At 50.5% G+C, this 26,405-nt stretch overlaps 1 protein-coding gene across 1 annotated transcript; it reads right to left on the bottom strand.

Annotated features, from left to right (window-relative positions):
• Positions 1-5,537: 5,537 nt before the first annotated feature.
• On the bottom strand, positions 5,538-8,238 carry LOC103651059 (U-box domain-containing protein 16). Its single transcript, XM_008676656.4, has one exon. The coding sequence runs from the start codon at positions 7,836-7,838 to the stop codon at positions 5,760-5,762; it is 2,079 nt and encodes a 692-aa protein (XP_008674878.1). The 5' UTR covers positions 7,839-8,238; the 3' UTR covers positions 5,538-5,759.
• Positions 8,239-26,405: the final 18,167 nt, after the last annotated feature.

Below are 26,405 nucleotides of genomic sequence, written 5' to 3'. Positions count from 1 at the left end.
CCAAATGATTAGGTAGCAGCTTGGACGCGATGTTGGTAGTATGTAATTAGCCGGTGTGTTTGCTGCAGTACCAGGTCTTGCAACGCGCGCATCTTTCCCTGTCCCTTCTTGTTTACAGTAGCAAAGCGATGAACAATTCTGTAAGGACAATTCACGAACAAGGCATCTTTCTCAAAACAGGCTTGGCTAGTAGAGTCTGGTCACAAGGCCTTGTGTTTGGACCGATATCGTCTCCACGATATGTTCTACTCAGTTGTCTCACAACCGGCGTCCTGCAATTTCCCTCATCCATTTTATTGCACTCAAGCATTCCATGACACTCGATACAAGAATAATTATGCGAAGGTGGTAGTCTCCAACTCTCCATGGTTTGCCAGGGCCAACAGTATTCTTGCTTTTATTTGCGAGACAAAGGCACCTTAAATCTTTATTTAGGTTTTATCTATGGATGACGTAGCAATGAGATGAGATAGCCCGGGACTTATTGATCTCTAGCTTCCTAGATTGTCCACCTCAACCCCTTTTCTGACAACGCCTTGGTGCCACCAGTCACGAAGCCAAGCAACTTTGCGCCGCAGATAGCAGCCCTATTCTACGCATGATTGGATTTCATCGGCTTCTCGGAGACAGTTAAACAGGTAGGCTGATGTGAGGATTTGTAGAGCCAGATGACGATAAACTCGCCATGACTCTAATTGCCATGTAAAAGTATAGTCCGACAACCTAAACTCGGGTCTGCATATTTGTTGAATAAAAAACATCCTCTTACGGTGGCGTACATATATAGGAGGTGATTCTGTGAGTTCAAAATAAATATAATAAATATTTAAATTAGATTTTAGTCTACCTTATAACTAGAACATCTATCATCTTCTTATTATAACTTCCCAGACTATATAATGTCTTGTAACATTAAATACAATGTATTTAAAAAAAATAAAATGTCCTATAATTTAGAAAGAGTAGAGTAGAACTATCTCTTATAATAACATTAATTTAGAAAAAAAACTAAACCATTTTATAATTTAGAAAGGATAGAATATAAGACAAGACGGATGGCTCGAGATAACCCTTAAAATGATTGCCATTACAAAGGCTGTCCCAGCTTACGTAATCTATAGTCATTTGGTCTTACCCTATCCCCTGCTCCAGTGCTCCAGCTGCCATTTTTTTCGACAATTCTTTTGCCGTCTAGTATTTTATCTCAATTCTCCTTGGTTTGTTGTCAAATGTCAATCAAGTGATGGGTGTCGATGATCGACATGTTAGATTTTTTCTCTTGAATGTGATATATTAACTTTAGCAATAGAATTGTTGCTTATGTATGTTATGAATCAATACGACATAAAATAGATCAAACACAGAGAAGACACAGATTTAACGTGGAAAACCCTTCCAAGACGAGGAGAAAAAACTAAGAACATCGGCTAGCAACAATCTCGCTAGTTTCAGGTGAGCCTCCGCTTCGCTTGGTAACTCGGCGCCTTATTTAAAATTTGGATCACAAACTCAACATTGTATTAAGCGTGAAGCCTACGTGATATAAGCAACTTCAGAAACGATGATGCGCTACCCTGAATAAGCAGAATGTACTTAAAGTCAAACATTATTTCAATGCTCAAGCATCTTGGAATTATAATTGCAGCAGCATTCTACGGACTGATAATACCGCAGCAGCAGATGCACTTTTCTGAATGGCGACAGAAGCTCGTATTTATCCCTCGGAAGATAAGACGATGACGTTCACCTTGAGTTTGCAGTGAAAGGGACGCAAGTTGACAAATCCGAGATTATTAGCAATAAGTAAATAAACATGTAGACCACTCTGAGCACTGGAAGCTGCTTAAACAATACCATCTGGATATGGAATATTGGGGGGGGGGGGGGGGGGGGGGGGGGGTTTGCCAGTTGAAATGTTGTCTATTCATTATAATTGTCACTGTGTTTATAAACTGTGGACCTATCTACGTCTATAAAATATAGGTCTAATAGCAATTTTACGGACCTCATTCATTGTAATAGCACTGTCGTTTGGATGTATAATCACAAAATCGAAACAAGTCGATAAAAAGATAAGGCTTGGGTTGAGCGGGGCCAAAGGAGCATCGTAAAAGAGTATTTGTCTCGGCACGCCAAAATGGCATTCGACCTCTGGGCCCCTTCCATATCTATCTTCAGTTCTTCACGGTTCACGCTTGTTCTTCCGTTATGTCTGACGTGAGCTTTACTTTAGATGTGATGTCCTGAACATACTCTTCATTCCTGAAATCTCTGCTCCTTCGGTCTCAAAATAGTTGATGTTATAGGATTTGAATTGTATCCTAAATTAGTTGTCATTCTTACTTACAATTCTACTTTTTTCAGCGGTAGAGCCTACCGTCTATAACTTGTTATAAATAAATGCGACACAAATAGGATCAATCACAGAGAAGACACGGATTTAACGTGGAAAACCCCTCCAAAGTGAAGGGGAAAAAACCACGGGCGCCGGCCGGCAACTTCTCACTATTTTTGGGTGGTTACAGATCGCAGGAGATTTACAATAGAGAGATAGATATCTCCTGCGGCTTACAAAGATATTTATAGAGGTGAAACCCTAAAACGATCCGTACCGGGGGGGGCTCTGCCCCCCGCACCCCCCCAGGCGGGCCGGAGCGCAGCGAGCCAACTTGGCCGCCTTCTTCAGAATTTGGATCACAAACTCAACAACTGGAAGGTACCGGGTTCGAGCTCCAGCCTCTGCATATTATGCGGGTAAGGCTTACGATTAAAGATACCCTTCTCCAGACCCCGCACAATGCGGGAAGCCTACGGCACTGGATACGCCCTTCATATGCACTTTTTTATTTCTCTTTTCGTTGTTTTCTGTGAATCACCTGCTTTCATTTTTTCTTCTTCTAAATTCTCGTGTGCAAATCTAAAATACAACTATTCTATGACGGAGAGAATGGTTTAGATTATGTCAAGAGTGCTTCCAACTGCGTAATAACTGAGTTACAGCCTTACAGGCACGTAGCTGAGTGATGTATCAGGAGGACAAGGTAGCTCACTGAAACTGGAACTCGTCCCTGTGCAGCTGTGCTGCTCGTCGTCAACAGCGTACCAGCCTAAACCGGTCGACCGCAGGGAGTAACCAGCAAGCTCCTCTCTTGAAATCTGGGGCGCCTAAACGAAGCAAAAGCGTCACAAACTTCTCGTGGTCTACGTTGCAGCGTTGTCAGCAACAATGAACAGCAGCAGATCACATGCTTGCTCGATGTGCTGGGTGCGACGGTGCGTATGGCGAGTCCAATCTCCCATGCCTTGCACGCACAGGAAGCTGTAGCAAATGGCGTGGCTCCAGATCAGCGGCTCGTTTCGATTCGACGAACGACGCCGAGATCACCATCAGGCGACAGGAAAACGACTGAAATGTGTGGGCAACGGATGAATCGAGCCGAATTTCAATGGGACTTAACTCCTGTTGTCATTTCTGTGGGCGCACCAGGCACACGGGTTTGAGTGGCCGCTGGCCGCGCCGCGCTGCATCCCGCTACGTCGCGTCGCCTCCCGCTTTGCGGCTGAAAAATGGACATGTTTCTGATCGGATTTTGGCGAGCCCGAGACCGAGAGGCTGCGACCAGTCTAAAAGAGAAGACCAAGATGCGAGTGTCATTACTCGACCTCGCAGTGATAGTGATACTGACCAAATAGCCATTCGTAAATCAGGTTTTCTTTATAAAATAAAAACAGATACTTAACAGCATGAAGATATTCTTCATCGCTCTCTTTCCTTTCTGACTAGATGAGATAGATGTTCACACGCTACGAACGCTTGACAAGACAACCCGGCTTCCTAGCTTTCAGGCCCTGTTTGTTTCGGCTTTCTGGCAGCTTCTTGCCACCAAAAGCTGTAGATGACTGTCAAACGCTCAACTTTTCAACCAACTTCTATAAAATTCGTTGGGGGCAAAAACCATCCAAAATCAACATAAACACATAATCGGTTGAGTCGTTGTAATAGTAGGAATCCGTCACTTTCTAGATCCTGAGTCCTATGAACAACTTTATCTTCCTCCACACGTAATCGTAATGATACTCAGATTCTCCCCACAGTCAGATTCTCCCTACAGCCAGATTTTCAGAAAAGCTGGTCAGAAAAAAGCTGAACCAAACAGACCCTTTGTTGTGCTTCGTTCGTCTCACCTGCTTTCGAGTGTTTGGGCCCGTCCGAACACTAACCTGAGTTGATGGAGAGATACACCATGCTGATGTTGTCGTAGTAGACCAAGATCGTATGAACAATAGAAGAGCGAAGTTCAAGCAACAGATGGCAGAAGAGATGAGAATGTCGTCAAGAAATACACCATGCTTCTACGATTCCATTAACAACAGCACGATATTCGGTCTTAGCACTCGAGCGGGAAAAGGGTCGGCCGAAGAGATGAGATTGTTGTCTAGAAATACACCATAACTAGTTGTATACCTCTGAGTATCAAGGCATCATACCCCAATCAACATCCAAAGAAGCAGGAGATGTCCGGAGAATGTGCTTCATACTAGGAAGAACGTGCTTCATACTAGGGCAAGATGAGAAACTTGAGGGGACGGTCATATATGTACAAGCAGACCGGAACCACATAAACGATGTCGGGACGAGTAAATATGAGGTCCATAAGGGCTCTGATAGCCGGTAGCATTAGAAACAAGTTCATCGGTTGTCGAGAGCTTTGAATATGTGTCAACCATAATGCTACAAGGTTTGCAATCGATCGTGCCAATATGCTCAAGAATCTCTAAAATATAATGCAACCCTTACAACACTACATAATATACTGAGTAACACAATACATCTAAGACTAAACTATTCACCTCTATTTGATAAACAAATAATCTAAATTAGTAACCTTAGCCATTATTAAAAATAACATTAACTAATCCCACGTATTTTGCTCCTCTGCATGTTGGCACTACAAAAATAATTTAAAGTAATACAATATATTTAAGACTAAACTATCCACCTCTATTTTATTAACAAATAATCTAAGTTAGCCCACTAATCCTCACATATGTCACTAAAAACATCAAATAGCCCTCTAACCTTTATAAAGATTTGTATTAGAATATAAATAAACAAGACAGACCAAATACATATTTTTCATCGGTTTATCCATTTTGATCCCGTGAGACGTGTTAAAAAAATGTAAAACCTAAAAACTGTTACAATATTAAATTACTTACATTTTATGTTATGATAGGTAATCTAAAATTAATCCCTTAAATTATGTCTAAATTACACATCTTCACATATTTCTTATTATGATAGATAATCTAAAATGACATATTAAATTTAAATCCAAATTATCCACATTTATCTTACTAAAGATACATAAACGATAGATGTTATTACAATGTACAAATAACAGAAAGTCCAATAGCCTATATATGTCTAAAAATTATCTACTTCAGCCATTGTTAAATTGGTTCATCAAATTTTAGTGTCTCCTAAACTTAAACCCATCACCCATGCGAGCGCACGGGTTGATAAACTAGTGGAGTCAAATACTAAAGCCCACTTTCATTGTATATTTAGAGCCGCAGATGAAGAATAAGGAGCCAGATGAAACTACGATGGTACAGTTGATCAACCGCTCACCATTATCACTCTCTGATCAAAGAATCGTGACAGCCTAAGCAAAGTTTGTACATGAGGAGAAGAGGGGGAAAATCGTTTAATCTGAGCTTTTATCCTATCTGGCATTGCCCATGGCTGGACTTGATTATGACGCCATCATAGCCGGAGGCACGACGCTGGCGGCCGGGCACACGCTGCCCCGCTCACCGTCAGCGGCCGAGGCGGCGGCCCACCGGCGGCATATCCTGCCGAGCGACGCGGCCTTGCGACGCGCCCGCTCCGTTCCGGTGCCCATCAGCTCCCAGATGGCCCACTCCACGCCGGGCACGGCCATCACCTGCATTACCACCCGCGCGCCCAGCCGCCGGCACAGGAGCACCAGCGCCGCCGTCGCGTTCTCCCTGGCCCACTCCGTGCCGCGCCGCATCTCGGCCACCAGACGCGCCACGGCGCCATCGATGCCCACGATCGCCTCCGCGCCGCCGCGCTTCGCCAATGCGGCCAGCACTGCCGCGGCGGTCTCCTCTTCGCTGATCGCAGACAGGGCTACCTGCGCGACGCCGGCGCTCACGAGCTTTCCGACGTTCTCCCTCTCGCCGGCCAGCGACAGCAGCGCGGCCAGCGCGTCTTTCTTGGTGCTTGTCGGGCCGGTGCGGACCAGATGCACCAGCTTCTCCACGATGGATAGGTTCCGGCCGAGACGGCGGCGGTAGGTATGGACGGACGCCAGGCTGAGAACGGCGGCCGCCGCATTCTCCTTTGCGCGCCACGTCGCGCCGGCGCTCATAATGTGGGCGACCGCCTCCACGGCGCCCTCGGCGTGCATGATGCGCTTCTTGTTGGCCTCGAGGATGGAGAGGTTGAGCAGCGCTGTGACGGCGTTCAGCTGGAGCCCGGCGTCCTCGGAGTAGAGCAGGGGCACCAGCAGCGGAACGGCTCCGGCCTCCCCGACGAACGCGCGGCTGTCGGCGCCGGACTTGGACAGCAGCCTGATGTCGTGCACGACGCGGTTGGCCGCGTCAGGGGAGAAAGAGATGGAGAGCTTCTTCACGAGGAACGACGCCGTCATGCGCGCCGCCTCCAACGCCGCCTTGTTCGCGGCCACCGCCTGGGCCGGCTCGCTCCTGCTCGCCGCGCTGCTTTCCATGGCGACGCCGTTCTCCCGGCACCACTTAGCGATGAGGTTCTTGAGCGCCTTGTTGGGCACAAGCTCCAAAACGGTAAGGACCTGCCCTGTCTTGGGGCACGTTGACTTGCCGGAGTCGAACCACCGGGAGATGGAGTCCCGGTCGTATGTCTGGCCGCTGGCGACGACAACGGGGTCGCGCATGATGTCGAGGGTGATGGGGCAGCGGAAGTCCGGCGGCGGCGCCGGGGGCTCCCCTTCTTCGTCGACCTCGGGGTCCGGCCTGGAATCCGAAGGCCGGGGCGTGGCGCTGAACAGGACGCACTTGGCGTACCGTAGCAGACCGACGAGCGCGATCATGGCGTCCGTCCACCTCTCCGAGGCGCGGTCACCGATCTCCCGCTCGAGGCTCTCGATCTCTTTGCTGCAGCTGGGCGGGTCGTTGATGCCCGCCTCCTCCAGGATCTCCTGCAGCCTCTCCCGATCCGGCACGATCTCGCGCTCAATTTCCTGTATCAGCGAGAGCACTCTGGCCTTGAGGGCCTGCTCCGCCTGGGCAGACGGCGCGAACCGCCTGCACTGGCGCGACGCGAGGTCCAGCAGGTCCATGACGTCCTCGGCAAGGCCCAGCTCGACGACGGGGAGGAGGTCGAGCAGGGTTGCCAGGTCCTGGTGAAGCTCCCGCACCTCCTCCTCGATCTCGTCCGAGTGAAGCAGCAGCCGCATCCGGCTCCGCGCGGCGCAGTCGGTGGCCAGGGCATTGAAGCGCTGCAGCACGAAGAGCACCTCGCGCAGGCACAGCGACGCGGACCGCGGCAGATCGCCGGTGGCGGCGCACAGGACCAGGTCGTCGAACGCGGCGGCCAGGAGCTTGGAACGCCTGGTGATGGACGCGAGCGCGCCGCGCAGGAACGGGGCCGGCGTCTCGGCGGCCGCGGACAGGTCCCGCGCGAGGCGGTGCAGCGAGCGCAGCAGCTCCCCGTCGGACGGCGACGCAGGCGCCGGTGCCATGGACTCCGCCGCCGACCACGAGGAGGAGGAGCAGCCGGGCGGTGACGGCGCGGAGGTCAACACCGATCTTGGATTGGGCATGGCCATTGGAACAGCGCAGTATAGTAAACGGTAGTAAACTAACACCTACAGAAACGGCTGGTTTTTAGTGGGGATGGCGTACGATGGCGGAGCGGCGAAGAAGAGAGGGGGCTTAATAAGGGCGGTAGGCGTGTTATTGTTAGTTGAGAGCCGGGTGGAATCCCGCATGAGGTTGCTTGCTTATCTACTGTGATGGTTGCGCTTCATGTGCTTAGTTTAATGGTGATGCTCGGGGTTTAATATTTCCGGAAGATGATTGGAAGGGGGCAAGGGGCTTGATTCGTGTGATAAAGGGCCACCGCCGTCGGATGGAGACGAGATGGATGAATGGGATGATGAGTGTTTCCCGGGTGGGTCGCGGATGACTCAGCCCCGGCTTGATTGGATTGGATCACGGCGGCGGCTGGGTGAGCGGCGAGCGGCGAGAGGGCAAGGATAAACATGCGAACGCGTTGACGGCCGACAGCCAGGGGTGTGAGTGCACGAGAATGAGATCCCCCTAGTGGCCTAGTATAGTCGCGGCAGTAGAGTGGAGGACCATGGCCAGGCCACGGCCAGCATGGGCTCCCGAGAATCCAAGGATGCTTCAGTTCTTAAACTACTATCGTTTTCTCTCTTTCGTATTACTGGGACTTTAACCGTACCATCTAGTATTTTAGAACATCTTCCGCCGGGTCCATTCATTTGGCTGCTCCGCTGCTGTAAATCTTTGCAGTTGAGCGGCATGCGTGAAAAAAAATCCATGTTCCACGGAACTCTGCCGGGACATTAAAAAAAATAGCATTTTCTCTTGTCAGTGCAGGCGACTGGTCGGTCCAATGTGATGTGCCTTCGTGACAGGCAACGCCCTTCCGCGTTCAACAGCTGACAATTGCATGATTGGATCCATCGACACCGGAGATTTTACCTGCGATTCTTGTTGTTTTCTTCTTCTTTTTCTTCCAGAACGGAGCGACTAGTAGTTGTACAAATAGAGACTTGTGCGGAGCAAGGTTTTCCGGACAGGGAGTGATAGTACAGAGCAGCAGCATTGGAATTTGGAAACGTCCAGCGGCGATGCCATGTGGAACAAGCAATCATCGTTTGACTCGATCGGAATTCCAAGCGCACGCGAGGCCATTTGAAACAGGCCCTCGCCGCCGGCCGGTCGGCCGGCACGCACGACCCGGGGGCCAGGGCTGGCTACCTTTTCACCTGTCCGGCCCGGCAGCCGCGGTTAGGCCACCCGCAACTAGCACGCCGATCGGATCACCACGCATTAAGCGCGCCGCCGAGTGACGCGGCGGTGACTGATTAGATTAAGGTTCGCGCTTGGTGCAGGGAACGTGTTCGATTTCCGCAATTCACTTCACGTGCGCGTTCTTTTTTTCCGTTAACAAGCTGCGTGGGAGCGAGGCTGACCGCTTTTCTCCGGTCTCCTGGAGGCTGGATCGTAGTAAGCGCGCGCTGGGCTGGCTGCGCCACGGAAGTGACCCGTGCGCCGCGGTGCTGCGCGAGGCTTTTCGCCGGCGTGTCAACCATGTCAGGGGCACAACGACGTTTGGTTGGTGCTGGGGCAGGGGTAGTGAGTGGGGGCTGGTGACCAGACGGCCGGTGGACGCAGCAGTAGTGCACGTACTAGTGCCGCGGCAACCGGCAGGACGCCATGGCTTAATACTTTGCATTAACATAAGACATAGACAGTCCCTTTGTTTGACCTGGAATTCGTGGATGGTCAATTTAAAGAGCGCGGGCATGCATGGAACGATAGCTGAAGGCGGCAGTATATGATTGGCGATTAGCTTTGCACCTAATTCCATAACAGTGGTATTGGGCTCCAATAGTCTTTGTTAAACTCTCTCTTCCATCCTCCCACAACGTTTATCTTTTTTTAGCGAGGAATTAAGAATCGAGTGTGTTTATCTTCCATCCTACGGCTGTCCATCGTTTTTACTCTTTTTTCAAAAAAAAAAAAACCAAGTATGTTTTGGTGTTTGGGTTTCACGTTTGTGGATTGAAGAGAGGATTCGGACTTCGGACTGTATTTTATGATACTAGTACGTACGCTGAACAGGGACACAAAAGTGAGCGTCGGTCGAGTTATTTAAATAGTGCTTGCCATATACTCCCTCCTCCCTCCGTTTCTTTTTATTAGTCGCTGGATAGTGCAAAATTGCACTATCCAGCGACTAATAAAAAGAAACAGAGGGAGTAATATTGTGCACGTCTACCGATTTAATTATCAGATATTCCCTTGTTTCTTTTGCGCCTATATATTTTTCTTCCCTTTCTTTTGCGCGGTGGTTCCTACGTTACGATAGGCGGATATTGTATCCTGTTAGTCAAATTGTACGTTTTATTCGCCCACGACTGATTGCACTATATTTTATGGTGTATAAATGTGTAGTATAGTGATACCCTTATGTTTACACCGCCTAATCCATCATTGCTATTTTATTAGTGGAGCCAATGAGGCACGTAATCATGATAGCGGGAGAGCTTGCATGCATTTCTTGATCTTAATTTAAGATGCCATCAATACCTATACCAGTGTACGTTTTTCTCCTATCAATACTTATAAACAGTACGTGCACACTGACACTGCTGTCATCAATTAGACACACCACCGAATAAAGGTTGGTCTCTAGCATCCATCCTCCAAAAAAAGAAGAGGCATCCAGCGAGATTGCTAACCTAGAACCCTTGCTGAAAAGCCAAACACGCAACAACTATCTCTGCAGCTGCCAGCTGAACATAGTTGATATTGAAAATTTTAAGATAGTAAAAATATAATTACATTCTTTGTGGAGTAAGGCAGTACACAAAAGCTTGCACGACGGCGACGCTTATGGTTGGTAGCCATGCATCCGCCGTGTCAATCTTCTCCAGGGTGATACACTTTTTATGTAGAGCAAAACAAAACAATCGGAGGAGACGGCTTGACGTGCATGCATGTACCTCTAGTAGCTGTACCCTACTAAGTACTAACACAGAAAAAGGGCTGACCCGTTCTCTGGCGGTAGCAGTACGGCAGTACCTAGACCGGACTATCGCCCAGAGTAACAACCCGGCACGCGGTGGCCGTGGAGAACGGAGGATTGGAGAACTGGAGCCGCGAGAAGCGGAGGACAAGGGCTACTGGGCTAGGCGGCGCGACGAGCCAACGGTGGAGGTGGTGCGGTGCCACAGTGGAGCAGCCGTTAAAGTTTTCTAGCTACTAGGTGCCTGGCCGCCATGGCAGGGAAGAGGGAAGCGACACAACGCGCTGACGAATCCGGGGCGACCAAAATTTGCGCTCCGCGGGCGGGCGGGCGCTGGGACCCCGTGGCTTTGGCTTTCCCAATCGCCTGCCTGTGTTTTGTCGCTCGGGGCGGCGGGGCCCCGCCATTGAAGGCCGCGACCTGGACCGATAAGCTCCGCCTCTGGTTTCATTTGGCGGCTGTGCTACCCCGCCCACCGTATGTATGGACAGAAGAACTGGATGGACCGAGCTGCCAGCTGGCGAGGCCCCGCATCGACACCCCGCGTGTTACAATATTTTGTGACCAATCCAAGGGGCTCGACGAACACATCCCCAAGGTACACACCCCTTGGGAATGACCCCTGTCATATGTATATAAACATGTCTTCCCTGCAATAAAGACAACAGTTCTGTCATTTTGTTTCTCTCTCCATCTCGTTACCACTGAGTATACTTCAACACGTTATCAGCACTTTGCTCGCGGACCAGAGACGAGAACAAATCGCTCGCCGTTTTTCGAAAAGAAGTAACTATTGGCAGAAGAATTTTCTGGCGACTTGATGCTCAGTGCTCGTACTCTCCACCGAGCAAGAAGAGAAGGCCATGGTGCAAGCAGTAACCGTCAACACCAGACTCGGCGGGATGGCCCCGGGCAGGAACAAACGATGCGGTTGTGCACGCCAAAAAGCAAAGGAGAAGCATACAGGGTCTACAGCAATTCTGTAAGCATTTATCATGTGTCAATCATTTCAGATGCAAACAATAGAATTGCTGGGGCTACGCACCATCGGGACCCACGCTGCAGGCATCAGCGTCGGGGCTGCTTATCGTCGGGCCGCACCCGCGCGACGCGCTGTATGGTGGCCTGGCGGGACCGCGCCTGAGACACCCGCGATAAGGCCATGGTCGCTGCGGGCTGCACCGCCGGGGGGCCTCATCAGAGCCCGCACAGAGCGGCGGGGCCGCGCCCGCGGCCGGAGTGCCACGCCGGCACCGCTCTTGCTGCCGATGGTCCCCATGTCGGGGCTACGCCCTCGTCAGGGCCGCGCGCCGCCGATGTCGTGCGCCGGGGCCGCGCTCTACGCTGGCGTCGTGCCGCGCAAGCAATGGCCAGGGGCCTCCGCGCAGCCGGGACCACGCCCGCGCGCGCTGCTGCCGGATGAGGCCGCTAGGGGCCTGCTCGCCCGGGCCGGCGGGGGCACGCCTGCCCGTGCCGACGGGCCGCGCACCCGCGTGCGCCGGGGGGTTGCGCCCGCGCCGCCAGGGCCCCCACCCACGAGCAGCCGGGGAGGCCGCGCCCGTGCTCGCCGGGGGGCCGCGCTCGCCCGCCACCGCGGAGGACCGCGCGCCCGCGCGCCGGGCGGCCAGGGCCGCGCCCGTACAGCCGCCGGGGGAGGCCGGGGACAGGGGCTGCCGAGCCGACGGGGCCCGCAAGCCATTGGGTCCGCACCTGACTGACTGGGGCCGCGCCGCCGAAGAGCGCTCGCGCGCCGGAGAGCGCCTACGCGCCATGGCGGCGGCCACAAAACCGCCCTGGCGGCGGCGGCTACAGTTGCTGGGCGGTTAGGGTTTCAAAACCCTAACCGCCCCACTTATAATGGGCCTGCCGAGCGCATGGGCCGCCCCTGCATGTTGGATGCACGCCGGGGCCGCCCCGGCCTAGAGGCTGGCCGCGTGGGCCGCCTCGGCCTGGTGGCGCCTGGGCCGCCCTCATGGGACCAAATTGGTCCTAAAATGACCTATTTTTCTATTTTAAATTCTGAATTTTAAGTATAAGACTATGTTTTATATAACAATTCAGTTCTAACATGTGTTAGTGTGTCTAAATTCAATATTTAGACTGCAAATTGTACTATGTATTGTACATACTTGTCTGTTTTTAAAATGAAAATTGCAGACTTGTTTATGAATTATAGTTGTTTTACATTTATAATTCATATACCTCTATGTGCTTTTATTTTGCATAAAAAAACACATAGCACATAATTAAGTCAACACTTATTGGTCCTCATGCAAAATAAGGCTGCATTTTTTTTGGAAAAGCATAGAGTGATGGAGTCCTAAGCACTGGCTGCGCTAAATTCTTTATAGAGTTTAGTAGCCCAGAGACCGTGCTTTAGGCCGCATTTGAAATGCCTATCACTATGAGGTCTACATCTTTCGAGATGATTACCTATATGTGCTAACCCAAAAAGATCACGTACCGCGCAGGAGTCGTAGGCTATGGAGCCAGGCTGGACCCTGCAGTCATGTTGACTGATAAAAGAATTCTTTTAATTAAGTTCTACTTAATTAAACGATGAATTCTTGTAAAATATGACACACATCTTGAACTTGGGATTATTCAACACATGATGGAGATCTAGGCTTTGGCTGCAATAAGTTCTTGGAATTTATTTGCCCAGAGACCAAGCTTTTAAACAGCAAAATGTTATTTGCCCATCAGTAAGAGGTCTACATCATATGGCTATGATGATTACCTATGTGTTCTTCCAAGTAGATATGTTGGAGATGTGATGTTGGTTATTCACCTTTATGGTGATTACCATTTTATTTTTGAAATTTTGGTCAAGCACAGGGTAGTGGAGTCCTAAGCATTGGCTGCAGTATGTTCCTTGAATATATCAGCCCAGAGACCATGCTTTCAGGCAGCAAAAGTTTTGCCCACTACTGAGAGATCTACTCCATTGTTTCATTACATGGAGATTATCTACGTTGTGTACACCAATTTTCAAAAATCCTTTGGTACACTTTATGTGATACCTAGAGTTCTCCAGCATATAAAGATATGATATATTTTGCGGCATATTACAACATCAGAAAATGGTTAAGCCATTTGGAGGATAATTATTTAATAGAGTTTGATAACTCGCCTGCTGGGCTTAATTATCCTCAATGTTCATTGGATATGTTCATTGGATGTAAAGATCATTTTTGCATAATATGGGGATTCACTTCTTCACTTTGGAGGAAGTGTGATGCTCTCATTCTCTTATGGTTCTTGTGAAAAGAACTAATGTGCTTTTGTGGCTTTATGTGCAAGCCCAAAATGAATAGCAAAGAAAATCATAAGACATGTGGACTTATGAGTATGTGTCTACATTATGTTGTAGACTAACACTTTGTATTCATATATTTTGCTTGAAAGCAAATATATAAGCACATTAAAAAGGGAAGGGCAATGAGTATGACAAACTCTTTTGTCATTACACTATACGCGGTATAGTGTTGTATGCCTAAGCATCTAATCTTGTATATGAAATCCCAATAGATGCATACTACTCATGAAAGCTAAGATATGAAGTGTACTTCAATCTACCATCTGACATAACAACAGTGGTTAGTTGTGTAAATCATGATTTAGACTAATCATGTAACAACACTTCTTTTTCTAAGAGAAGACCACTTTGTTAGATGATTTGCTTTTGAGTACTATTTAAATGATGCATGAGATTTGGTATAATCTCATAATTGATGTTGTGATAGATTCAACTCATGCGATGTGAGTTGAACACACTCATGTGATTTGAGTGTAAAAACTCATATGAATTTGAGTTAAACAAACTCATCGATTGGAGTTGATCACTCATGTGATTTTAGTTGAACAAACTCATCGATTAGAGTTGAACCAACTCATCAAGGGAGTTGAAGACTCATTGATTTGAGTTGTGCAAACTTGTACAGGGATTCTTCCAATTGAGGAAGAAACATGCAATGTGGAGAATTGAGCCACAAACTCTATAAGTGGGGAAACAAAATATTCTCATATTCCTTTGGAAAGAGGAAAGAATATTTTAACAATCGCTTCGCGCGATATCATGATATGTTATTATCATATCCCCTTTTGGTATTGGAAGTATCAAGGATGTGTTGATATATCCTAATTTATCTTACCAAATTATAGAGATATCCATAAAATTACTATCATGTGGAAACACAAGGTGATAGTGATGGTTATTGCATATGTTTCTCAGAAACATTTCTTATGGACTGTATTCTACATACATCCTCCCATACAAAGTGTTGCATTTGTTATAACTTTTCATGTGATGATTCTTACCATGCTGGGTAAGACTGAATTGGTAATTCCATTATTGGGATGAAATAAAAAGTTATGGACAATTCTGTTGGTCATGTTTTTCCCATAAGATGGATACTTGATGAGTATCATTGGAGATGAGATTTTAAGTCCCTCTTATCTTAAAATCTAATCTGAATTGGTTAAGTTCTTTGAATTGTTTCAAAGGAACGAGTGTGGTCCATTACATAGATGGTATGAACATTGAAGGCTTTATATGGTTATTTGGTGCATCTATATGATGACCTGAAGTGTGTCCTTCGGACAACACATGACCATTAAGTAATAATGTCTCAAGCTTGAGCACATTAGCCTCCACACTACTGAATTTACCAAATGTGTTTACAATGACGATTTGTGGGGGATAGATATCCCCTGGGTCCACTAAAGAAGTAAAAGGCCTCACGAACGGCCCAAGGGCCCAATAATTCGTAAGGTCATTCTTTCGTGGGCCTAGGGAGAGACAGCCAACAAAGGAGACGTGAGACTGATTAGTGCAAACAAAGGCGGCCCACAACGTCGAACGAATGGATCACAACAGAGACCCGACTTTCCCGCGCTGAAGCCCTCATGCAACAGAGCCATGCGAGGATAAGTCGGCGAAGGTTACGTAGGGATAAACTCAGGAGGTTCACTATCTTTTAGCTACTTGTTGTTATCGTATCACATGTACTGCTCCACGGCCGAGTATATAAGGCCTAGGGGGCACCCCTTCAGATCGATCGACCCTATTCTACGGAGCCACTCACAAAAACTCTCTGCGCCCTCTATCCAGAGAATCCTCTTGTAACCACGCTCATATACTCACCAGGACGTAGGGTGTTACGCACTTCTAAGCGGCCCGAACCTGCAAATCTTGTCCATTGTCCCTCGTGCGATCGGCACGAACCATTTTGCTACAGTCGTCGACACCGTCCTACTCCTAAAAGCACCTTGAGGGGCAACCCCGGGTGTGCGGTCGGACCCAAAACACCGACAGCTGGCGCGCCAGGTAGGGGGTGTGTCGACGATCCAAGCTAGCTCAATGGCCGTCACCTTCCACAGCAAGATTACCATGCGTCCCGGATCCACATTCTGCTTCGGGACGATCTCATCCGTGGCGGACGGAGAGGGAATTCTACACCGCCTCGCGGATCTACCGGAACAGAAGTCTCCTCCAACAAACTCCGAAAATGCTGGAAAACGCTACCTCCGGCTCTTCGGAACAAGATCGTCTCCGGGGAGGCTGGAGCTAGAAGCTCGCTGACCCGGAAGACTCCGCTGTCTACTTCCCCGACGAAAGAATGGACACAGATCATGAGAAGGAAGGAGATCAAGGAGAGGCCAGTCGTTCTTCCTGTTCCTCCGACCTCAAAGGAGAACGGAAAGAAAGTCGCCGCGGCAGCAATACCGCTCTACCCCGACGTCCTCTTCATCGGGAGAGCAGAGTCGCCCGCCGTCTCCGACGATGAACCGACCGCGCCTGGAGAAGAACCACCTCAGCGAGAATCCCGCCGACGAAGGAATCGACGCAGGAATGTTCGACGGCATCACGCAGCTGGAGAACGGGATCCGGAGCAGCCTGTCTCGCGAGACGAGGTCTCAGAGATAGGAGAAACTCCGGAAGAACGCGTCTTCAGGGAACGAAGGAACTCCCGACGACGAGATCGCCGTCGGACTCAGGAGCAAGCCGAGCAAGATGCAAGGCAACGACGCGAGAACCCGCTCTTCGGGCGCAACCTGAACCCCGACTTCGCCCGAGCTATGAATACGCCGAGCGAGGTCGGAGGCGTTCTGGCCCGGATAGCTGACGGACTTCCTCGGACCCCCGACGCCGAGGGATACCGGCGCCTGTTCACTCAGGCAGCCAACCATCTTCTACCGCTCGCCCACCCGCCGAACGATCTGCGACACGCCATCAACAGTCGCCGAGACGCGCGAAGCTCTATCAATGCTTCGCGCGAACGGCGGCACGAGAACGAAATTCGCCGTCGGGAGGAGTATGACCGAGATCATGGCTTCCCGACTCAAAGCCAGGCCACCCAAACTGAGTCGGCAACAGCTTCAACTGGTGGAACCAACCGGGGACGGTCGAGGAACCACCACCGCCACTCCCCTCCCCGGGACAGACGACATCCTCGACGACAGGAGGACACGTGCGGAGTATCTGCCCTTACTCCGCGCCTTAGGGCCATCCAATGGCCTCCCAACTTCAAGGTATCCAATGTCGACAAATATGAACCTAAGCAGGATCCAGGGGGCTGGTTAGCCGTCTACACCACCGCTGCTCGGGCTGCCGGGGCATCCGAGGACGTCATGACTGCGTATCTGCCCATCGTCCTCGGGCAAGACGCGCTGCAGTGGCTACGACATCTACCCCGACACTGCATCGACGACTGGGGAGACTTCAGCCGACGTTTCACCGCCAACTTCCAGTCTCTCTCCGACAAGCCAGCGCAACCATGGGACCTCAAATCCATCAAGCGCCGGGGGGATGAGACTCTCCGGTCATACCTTAAAAGGTTCCATACCATGAGAAACCGCATCCCCGAGGTCACGGAGGCGGCCGTGATCGAGGACTTCTACAGAGGATCTAATGACTCGGCTTTCGTCCGAGCCATACTGCAAAAGGCGCCAACCACCTCCGAGGAGCTATTCCGGGAAGCCGACCTCTACATCACCGCTGACGAGCGGGCCCAGGACCTCATCGGAGGAGCAAAGCCCACACCGGCGGCACCACGACGCGACGCGAACCAGCCGCCCGACAAGCGCTGGGAGAAGAGGCCACGCGAAGAGGTACACGCCGCCGGACCACCCGCCTCTCGCGCCCGAGGAGGACCTCGTGGAGGCGAACGCACGCTGGACGACATCCTCGACGCCCAGTGCCCGTACCACAAGGATATGCGCCACACTCTCCGCAACTGCCGGGACTTCAAGCACTCCGTCGGGCATGGCCGACCCTTCCAACCTCTACCACCTCCTCCGCCGAGGGGAGGACCAGATGAACCACGACAGCCCCATCAGCCGGAGGAGGGGGGAGGAGGAGCTTTCCCGCGCGTTGACAGGGAGGTCAACGTCATCTTCGGCGGACATGGGTCGCAGGAGAACAAGAGACAACAAAAGCTCAACGACCGCCAGATACTGGTGGCGACCACCGGCCCTCCCGCCCCGTACCGGTGGTCGGAGCACCCAATCACGTTCACTCGGGATGATCAATGGCTCAACTTCGACCACCCGGGCAAATACCCGCTCCTCGTCGATCCGGTGATCCGAGAGAGCCGGGTGAAGAAGGTGCTAGTGGACGGGGGGAGCAGCATCAATGTCACCTTCCCCCGTACGCTTCAAGGCTTGGGAGTTCACCTCAAAGAGCTCCATGAGTTAGACACTCCTTTCTTCGGCATCGTGCCGACGGAAGGGGAATACCCGCTGGGCCACATCTACATGCCGGTCACCTTCGGGACTCCGGATAACTACAGAACCGAGTTCCTGAGGTTCGAGGTGGCGAACTTCGACTGCGGGTACAACGCCATCATCGGGAGGCCAGGGCTGGCCAAGTTCATGGCCATCCCACACTATACGTACATGATACTGAAGATGCCCGGACCACAAGGAATCATAACCGTGCGCGCTGACTTCCAAGGCGTCGCAGAATGTTTCCGAGTGGCCATCCAAGCAGCCCTCACCACCAAGCCGTCAACGGTTCCTTCTACACCGGCGAACTCTAAGCCTGATGAAGACCTCGCCGTGCCGGCAAACGAAGCTCAGGCCGCGACCTCTATGCGGCCGACTGAGGACACCAAGCGGATCAACCTGGGGTTCGCTGATGAGCGCAAGACGGCCATCATCAGCTCCAGTTTGAGTGACAAATAGGAAAGCGCGCTCGTCCAGTTCCTGCAAGATAACCGAGACGTATTCGCATGGCAACCTGCGGATATGCCGGGAGTCCCAAGAGAACTGGCCGAGCACAAATTGAAGGTCTATCCCCAGGCGAGGCCGATCCGGCAAAAGCTGCGTCGTTTCACGCCCGACAAGAGAGAAGCCATTCGTGTCGAGTTAGCCCGCTTGGTCGCGGCCGGATTTATTAGAGAAGTATTACACCCCGAGTGGTTAGCCAACCCTGTTCTTGTACTCAAAAAGAATAAAGTGGATTGGCGCATGTGCGTCGACTATACTGATCTCAACAAACACTGTCCGAAGGATCCCTTCGGGCTCCCAAGGATAGATCAGGTGGTGGATTCCACCGCTGGATGTTCGATGCTGTCTTTCTTAGATTGCTATTCCGGGTATCATCAGATTAGTTTGGCAAAAGAAGACGAAGAAAAAACGGCATTCATCACCCCGTTTGGTGCTTTCTGTTATACCTCCATGCCGTTTGGCCTCAAAAACGCTGGAGCGACTTATCAGAGAGCTATTCAAACATGCTTAGCCGATCACTGGGGCAAGCGTGTGGAAGCTTACGTAGACGATGTGGTGATCAAAACGGAGAATCCGGAAAATTTCATCGAAGACTTACAGCTGGTTTTCAACAGCTTGAGAAGATATAGATGGAAGCTCAATCCTGAGAAATGCGTCTTCGGGGTACCAGCAGGAAAGTTACTCGGATTTATTGTCAGCCACCGGGGAATTGAAGCTAACACAGATAAGATTGAAGCTATCATGAAGATGGAAGCTCCTCGATCGCAAAAGAAGGTTCAGCGACTCACTGGATGTATGGCAGCCCTGAGCAGATTCATATCCAGGCTGGGAGAAAAAGGTCTGCCATTTTATAAACTGCTGAAGAAGGTGGATAAGTTTCAATGGACTTCAGAGGCGCAGGAAGCTCTAGACGCACTGAAGAAATTCCTGACAACGCCGCCAGTATTGAAACCGCCCCGGCGAGCTACGCCGACTCAGCCGGCTGAAGATCTGCTGTTATATATCTCTTGCACGACTCACGTGGTAAGCACTGCGTTGGTAGTCGAGCGAGTGGAAGAAGGGCATGCCTACCCGGTACAACATCCCGTCTATTTCATCAGTGAGGTTCTAGGCCCATCGAAGAAAAAGTATCCTCAAGTTCAGAAGCTATTATATGCAGTACTTCTAACTGCCCGCAAGCTGCGCCACTACTTTGACGACCACAAAGTCATAGTAGTTACTGGTTTTCCAATAGGGGACATTCTTCACAACAAGGAAGCCATTGGCCGAATAGCCAAGTGGGCTTGCGAGTTGGGGTCCCATGATATCGAGTTCCGACCTCGCACTGCCATCAAAACTCAAGCACTGGTCGACTTCGTATCAGAGTGGACAGAACAGCAAGTGCCGGATAATCCAGAAACCGCAGAAGTATGGCGAATGTATTTTGATGGCTCGCTGAAGCTGCAGGGAGCAGGAGCAGGAATTCTCTTCACTGCACCTGGAGGCGAACACCTCAAGTACGCTCTCCAATTGCTATTCCCGGCCTCTAACAACGCAGCCGAGTATGAAGCTTTGATACACGGATTAAACATCGCCATATCGCTGGGTGTCAAGAGACTGATGGTGTACGGGGATTCTCTGGTAGTCATCAGTCAGATAAACAAGGAATGGGATTGTTCAAGTGATTCAATGGGAAGATACTGCGCCACCGTCCGAAAGCTAGAAGATAAATTCGAAGGCCTGGAGTTCCATCATATAGAAAGAGATCGGAACACGGCGGCTGATGTACTGTCCAAGCTCGGATCCGGTCGGACTCAAGTCCCGCCCGGGGTCTTCATGCAAGAAATCAATCAGCCGAGCATCTCGACGGATCAAATAGAAGAGTGCATTATCATAGATCAACCCGAGTCAGACTCTAATGACTGGAGGCAACCGATTATTAAGTATATAAAGAATGAAGAAGAGCCAGATGACAAGAACTCGGCAGAGCGCATTGCCAGACAATCAGCTCACTATACACTCATTGGGGAGGTATTATACAGGAGGGGCGCGTCAGGCGTCCTCATGAAGTGCGTTCTCCCGTCCACCGGGAAGCAACTTCTGGAGGAAGTCCATGCAGGGCAGTGCGGAGTACATGCAGCATCCAGAACATTAGTCGGGAAGGTTTTCAGGTCAGGATTCTATTGGCCGACGGCAAAGAATGATGCAGCCGAGCTAGTTCAGAGATGTGAAGCTTGCCAGTACCTGTCAAAACAACAGCACATGCCAGCACAGTAGCTACAAACCATACCAGTAACTTGGCCTTTTGCATGCTGGGGATTGGATATGATTGGACCTTTCAAGAAAGCTCAAGGAGGATACACCCATGTATTGGTGGCAATTGACAAGTTCACTAAATGGATAGAGTTTCAGCCCATTGCCTCCTTAACCTCTGCTAAAGCCGTGGAATTCATACAAAACATAATATTCAGATTTGGGATACCGAACAGCATCATCACTGACTTGGGATCCAACTTCACCAGTTCAGAATTCTTTGACTTATGCGAGCAAAAAAGCATTCAGATCAAGTATGCATCTGTAGCCCATCCGAGAGCCAACGGGCAGGTTGAGCGAGCCAACGGAATGATATTGGAAGCACTTAGAAAAAGGGTCTTTGATAAAAATGAAAAATTCGCAGGAAAATGGATAAGAGAATTGCCTTATGTTGTTTGGAGCTTGAGAACTCAACCTAGCCGGGCCCTGCATGGAAACACTCCTTTCTTTATGGTCTATGGGTCGGAGGCAGTGCTACCTGCTGATCTCAAGTTTGGGGCGCCAAGATTGATCTTCGAAAGCATAGCAGAAGCCGAAGCCACTAGGCTGGAGGATATCGACGTACTCGAGGAAGAGCGACTGAATGCGGTGATTCAATCAGCACGATACCAGCAGACTCTAAGGCGCTACCACGACAAAGCTGTGCGGCAACGTTTCTTTTCGATGGGAGACCTCGTCCTCCGCCGAATTCTAACGGGGGAGGGACGGCACAAGTTATCACCCTTATGGGAGGGACCTTTCATAGTAGCAGAAGTCACTCGTCCCGGATCATATCGCCTCACCCAAATGGATGGTACAGAAGTCGGGAACTCCTGGAACATAGAGCACCTCCGAAAGTTTTACCCATAGCTGTATCTCAAAACAGCCAGGGTGACCATGTATTCTGTATAAAGGAAATACGTCATCAATAAAGAGAGATTTCAAAGATACTTGACTCATTTATGATTGACTTGCATTCTTACTTAACTCGGGGTGACCACTATGCCCTACGAACGGAGCAATCGGCTTAAGTCGGCAACGACTTAAGGCGGTGCAACATGCTCACGCTTACTTAACTCGGGGTGACCACTATGCCCTACGAACGGAGCAATCGGCTTAAGTCGGCAACGACTTAAGGCGGTGCAACATGCTCACGCTTACTTAACTCGGGGTGACCACTATGCCCTACGAACGGAGCAATCGGCTTAAGTTGGCAACGACTTAAGGCGGTGCAACATGCTCACGCTTACTTAACTCGGGGTGACCACTATGCCCTACGAACGGAGCAATCGGCTTAAGTCGGCAACGACTTAAGGCGGTGCAACATGCTCACGCTTACTTAACTCGGGGTGACCACTATGCCCTACGAACGGAGCAATCGGCTTAAGTCAGCAACGACTTAAGGCGGTGCAACATGCTCACGCTTACTTAACTCGGGGTGACCACTATGCCCTACGAACGGAGCAATCGGCTTAAGTCGGCAACGACTTAAGGCGGTGCAACATGCTCACGCTTACTTAACTCGGGGTGACCACTATGCCCTACGAACGGAGCAATCGACTTAAGTCGGCAACGACTTGAGGCGGTGCAACATGCTCACGCTTACTCTACCGGGGGTGACCACTATGCCCTACTAACGGAAGTTACCGGCTAAAAGTAATTGATGGCTTGAATCAGTATAGCGTACTCACGCTTATGCAGTTCAAGGGATGATCTCCATATCCCACAAACAAACTTCATAATCATCATGCAGCGTTACCACAAACTTGCAAACTAATAAATTCTGATACAATAAGGGAGTAATCACGTCATTCGAATGATAGGCCGATACTTGATCATGCTAACTGCGCGCTCAGAGCACGCGAACTGTTTCTTTATTTTCTAATGTCTTTCTCAGGAACGACTGACGAAGAAGGGCGATTCGAGGAATCAGGGGCAGCATTCACGTCGGCTTTTATATCTTCAGGGACAGCCACGCCGGGTCTTCTCATCAAGATTCGTCCTGCTCGAATGGCCTTGTCCAGGGCCTTATCGCGCTGAGTTTTAAAAGTGACAGCAGCTTCTTCAGCAACTTTAACAGCCTGCTGAGCAGTTTCTAACTCCTGAGCAATGGATTTCTTAGAAGCTCGGAGTCCCTTGATGGTGGCGTCCTTTGCCGATAGCAACTGTGTAAGGCGGGCTACTTCATCCGAGGATTCTTGCAGTTGACGGCGCTGATTGTCAAGCTCCTCCATCGTAAAACAGTGGCTCCTCTCCAAGATGGTCAGCGAGTTGCTGGAATCTCGGTACAATCTGTCCAAGTTATCGCGAGAAGCGGCAAGGATGCGTTTTTCCTCCTACAAGCAAAAATCAACTCATTCAGAATCCAAGAGCATCATAAGGCGAAGCACAGATTCGTAAGCTACCTTCTCAGAGTCAAGCTGGACATGAAGGGAGGAACTCAGAGCGTTGGCATCATCCAAAGCCGCAGAGACCTGACTCAACTCGATCTGACTTTGAGAATACTTCTCCTCGAAGTCAGCGCATCGTCGAGCCATTTCGGCTTGATCTTGAGAGTGTTTTTCTTCAAGAACTGTGATCTGCCGAGTCATCCCTATCAAGAAGTATTCAAACAAAATGAGGTCGGAAGGTAAAACAATCCACGGGCAAGAACAAAGAAGAAGAAGAAAGGACACTAACCAGCATTAGCGGCTTCCAACTCAGATACACGACTCCGAAGCAACACCGGATTCCAACGCTCAAGAGATGAAGCCACCTCCGGGATGGAAGCACCCTGCGACTTCAGCTGGCCGACCATTCCATCCACCAAAGCCTGATAAGAAGAGCGGATGATCATAATGGCAACAATTCACGCAACATAAAGATCCAACCAAAGCACAGCACAGCACCTGGAGGTTGGAGAAAAGCGAAGGGATCCCCAAGTCATTCGAAATCGGCTGATGACCAGGTGCCAGACCACCACTCGAAGCAGTTTGCAGCAGACCAGCAGGAACAAGCTCAGTACATTCAGCAGAGTTTAACTCCAGACCAGTGGGGATGCTGCCCTCCAAAGCGACCCCCTGATCCGGAGTCCGAGCCACCATCATGCCGCCAGAGTGTGGAGGTGAACCCACATGAACATCCATGGAAGTGCAGGAGGGAGACCCCGCTCGGACACCCTCGGGGGCTGGGTCAAGGTTGGCACTGCCCACTTGAGCCGGGTCACCCCCGGCAACACCCTCGGGGGTTGGGTAGTGGCCTACACTCCTCGCCTGAGTTGAGTCCTCCCCGGCGACACCCTCGGGGGCTGGGCACATGTCAGCACTATTCAAAGGATCCAAGCTCTCTGCCGTGACCACCTCTAAGGTCGACGGGCCTTCAGCTGTTTCCACAGGATCAGGACGGTCCAAGTCATTATCCCGACCCTCGAGATCGTGCTCTAAGGTCGACGAGGCACGGGACGACCTCAACCCAGCATCTGGCACGGCGGCACAAGCTTCTGTTGCATCAACGTCTGCAGGTTCCAACAACAAGTTCTCAGGGACCATATCCTCTAGAGCTTGATCAAAATTGGCCATGGACAGTTCTTGCAGACCAATAAGAGCAGACAAGGCAGGAGAAGGAACCCCACTACTACCACCGCTAGCGACGAACTGCCGACTGTTCTTCCGAGTTAATGGAGTTTCATTCTCTTCCTCCTCATCTTCCACGGCAACAGCACAAACAGCATCCTCATTGGGGTCAGCAGCAGGCGGAGCGCACCCATTGGGATCAATGTCAGCAAGACCAGTTGCAGTCATTTCTTCGGCAGTAGGAGCTAAGGTGCTGGCATCCTCATCAAAGCTAGACACTCGCCGGAGGCGTCTTCTTTTCCTTTTCTGCTCATCAGCAGAAGGCTCGGGCTGACTGGTTCGGCTGGGACGCCTCGGGCGAGTATTGGCAGGTTTCGAGACATCCAAGGTCGCATCAACCTCTAGAAGCGGCACCACTACCAATGTACCATCAGGAGCAGTATCAGATGAATCCTCAGCTAGCAGATCGAGCATGTCATTTATGTCTGCGTCACTAGGGTTCAGGGGCACTTCAAAATAAATCTGCCGTTCATCATCAGGTATCTCCCCGAGCGAAGCAACTAAGGAGCGGACCTCTTCAGCAGAAGGTCGAACTCTAAGACCCAAATTGCTATCTGTCACGGGCGGATTGGACACAAAAAGAGTGAAATCTTTGGGAGAAGGCAGGTTCCAAGCCGAGTATGCCACTGGAGCTCCAACGTTTGAAACCTTACCCCTGAGGATCATCTCGAGTCGGCTCACCAAATCAACAGAAGGAATTCTCCTATTAGTAACTCGAGTTGAGTCGGCCAGCCCTCGGTAAAGATATGCCGGATAGGCCCTGTCCTTCAGCGGCTGAATGTTTTTGAAAACAAAATCTGTGACCACGGCTTCGGCAGTCAGACCTCTCTCTTTCAGTAATCCAACCTCAGTAAGCAACACGCCCGCCTCGGCTACTTCTTGGTCCGTGGGAGACTCAGTCCAACTCGGAGTACGAACATCTGCCTGTCTCCCCGAGCGAGGAGGGAGAGAATTTCCATAATTATCCATTATAAACCACTCCAGACGCCAACCTTTAATGCTGTCCTTGAGGGGTATCTCGAGATACTCGGTCTTCCGCCCCCGGCGCATCTCTAAACTGGCACCTCCGACCAATTGATGCTGCCCCCCGGCCATTCCAGGACGGCAGTGATACAGATACTTCCACAAGCCAAAATGCGGCAGCACGCCAAGATAAGCTTCACAAAGGTGAACGAAAATAGAGATTTGGAGAATGGAGTTAGGGTTCAAGTGAGTCAGGTTGATGTGATAAAAATCAAGGATACCACGGAAAAAAGGAGATATGGGAAGGCCGAGGCCGCGAAGAAGAAAAGGAGTGTAAACCACTGACTCGTGGGTATCTTCGGTTGGGACAGTGGTCCCGTGGCAAGAACGCCAAGAACAGAGTTCCCGTGGAGGGAGAACCCCGATGGAAACAAGGCGGAGAAGCTCAACTTCAGAAATCACAGACATATGGTTACCTGCGAAGGGTAACTGACTGTTGGGGTCGATGGCGGGGATCACTGCAGCAGACGAGTTCG

This window comes from Zea mays, chromosome 3, assembly GCF_902167145.1.
Source record: "Zea mays cultivar B73 chromosome 3, Zm-B73-REFERENCE-NAM-5.0, whole genome shotgun sequence".
Lineage (NCBI taxonomy): Eukaryota > Viridiplantae > Streptophyta > Magnoliopsida > Poales > Poaceae > Zea > Zea mays.
Note: the sequence above shows the minus strand (reverse complement) of the source record. Positions and strands in the feature narration are given on the sequence as shown.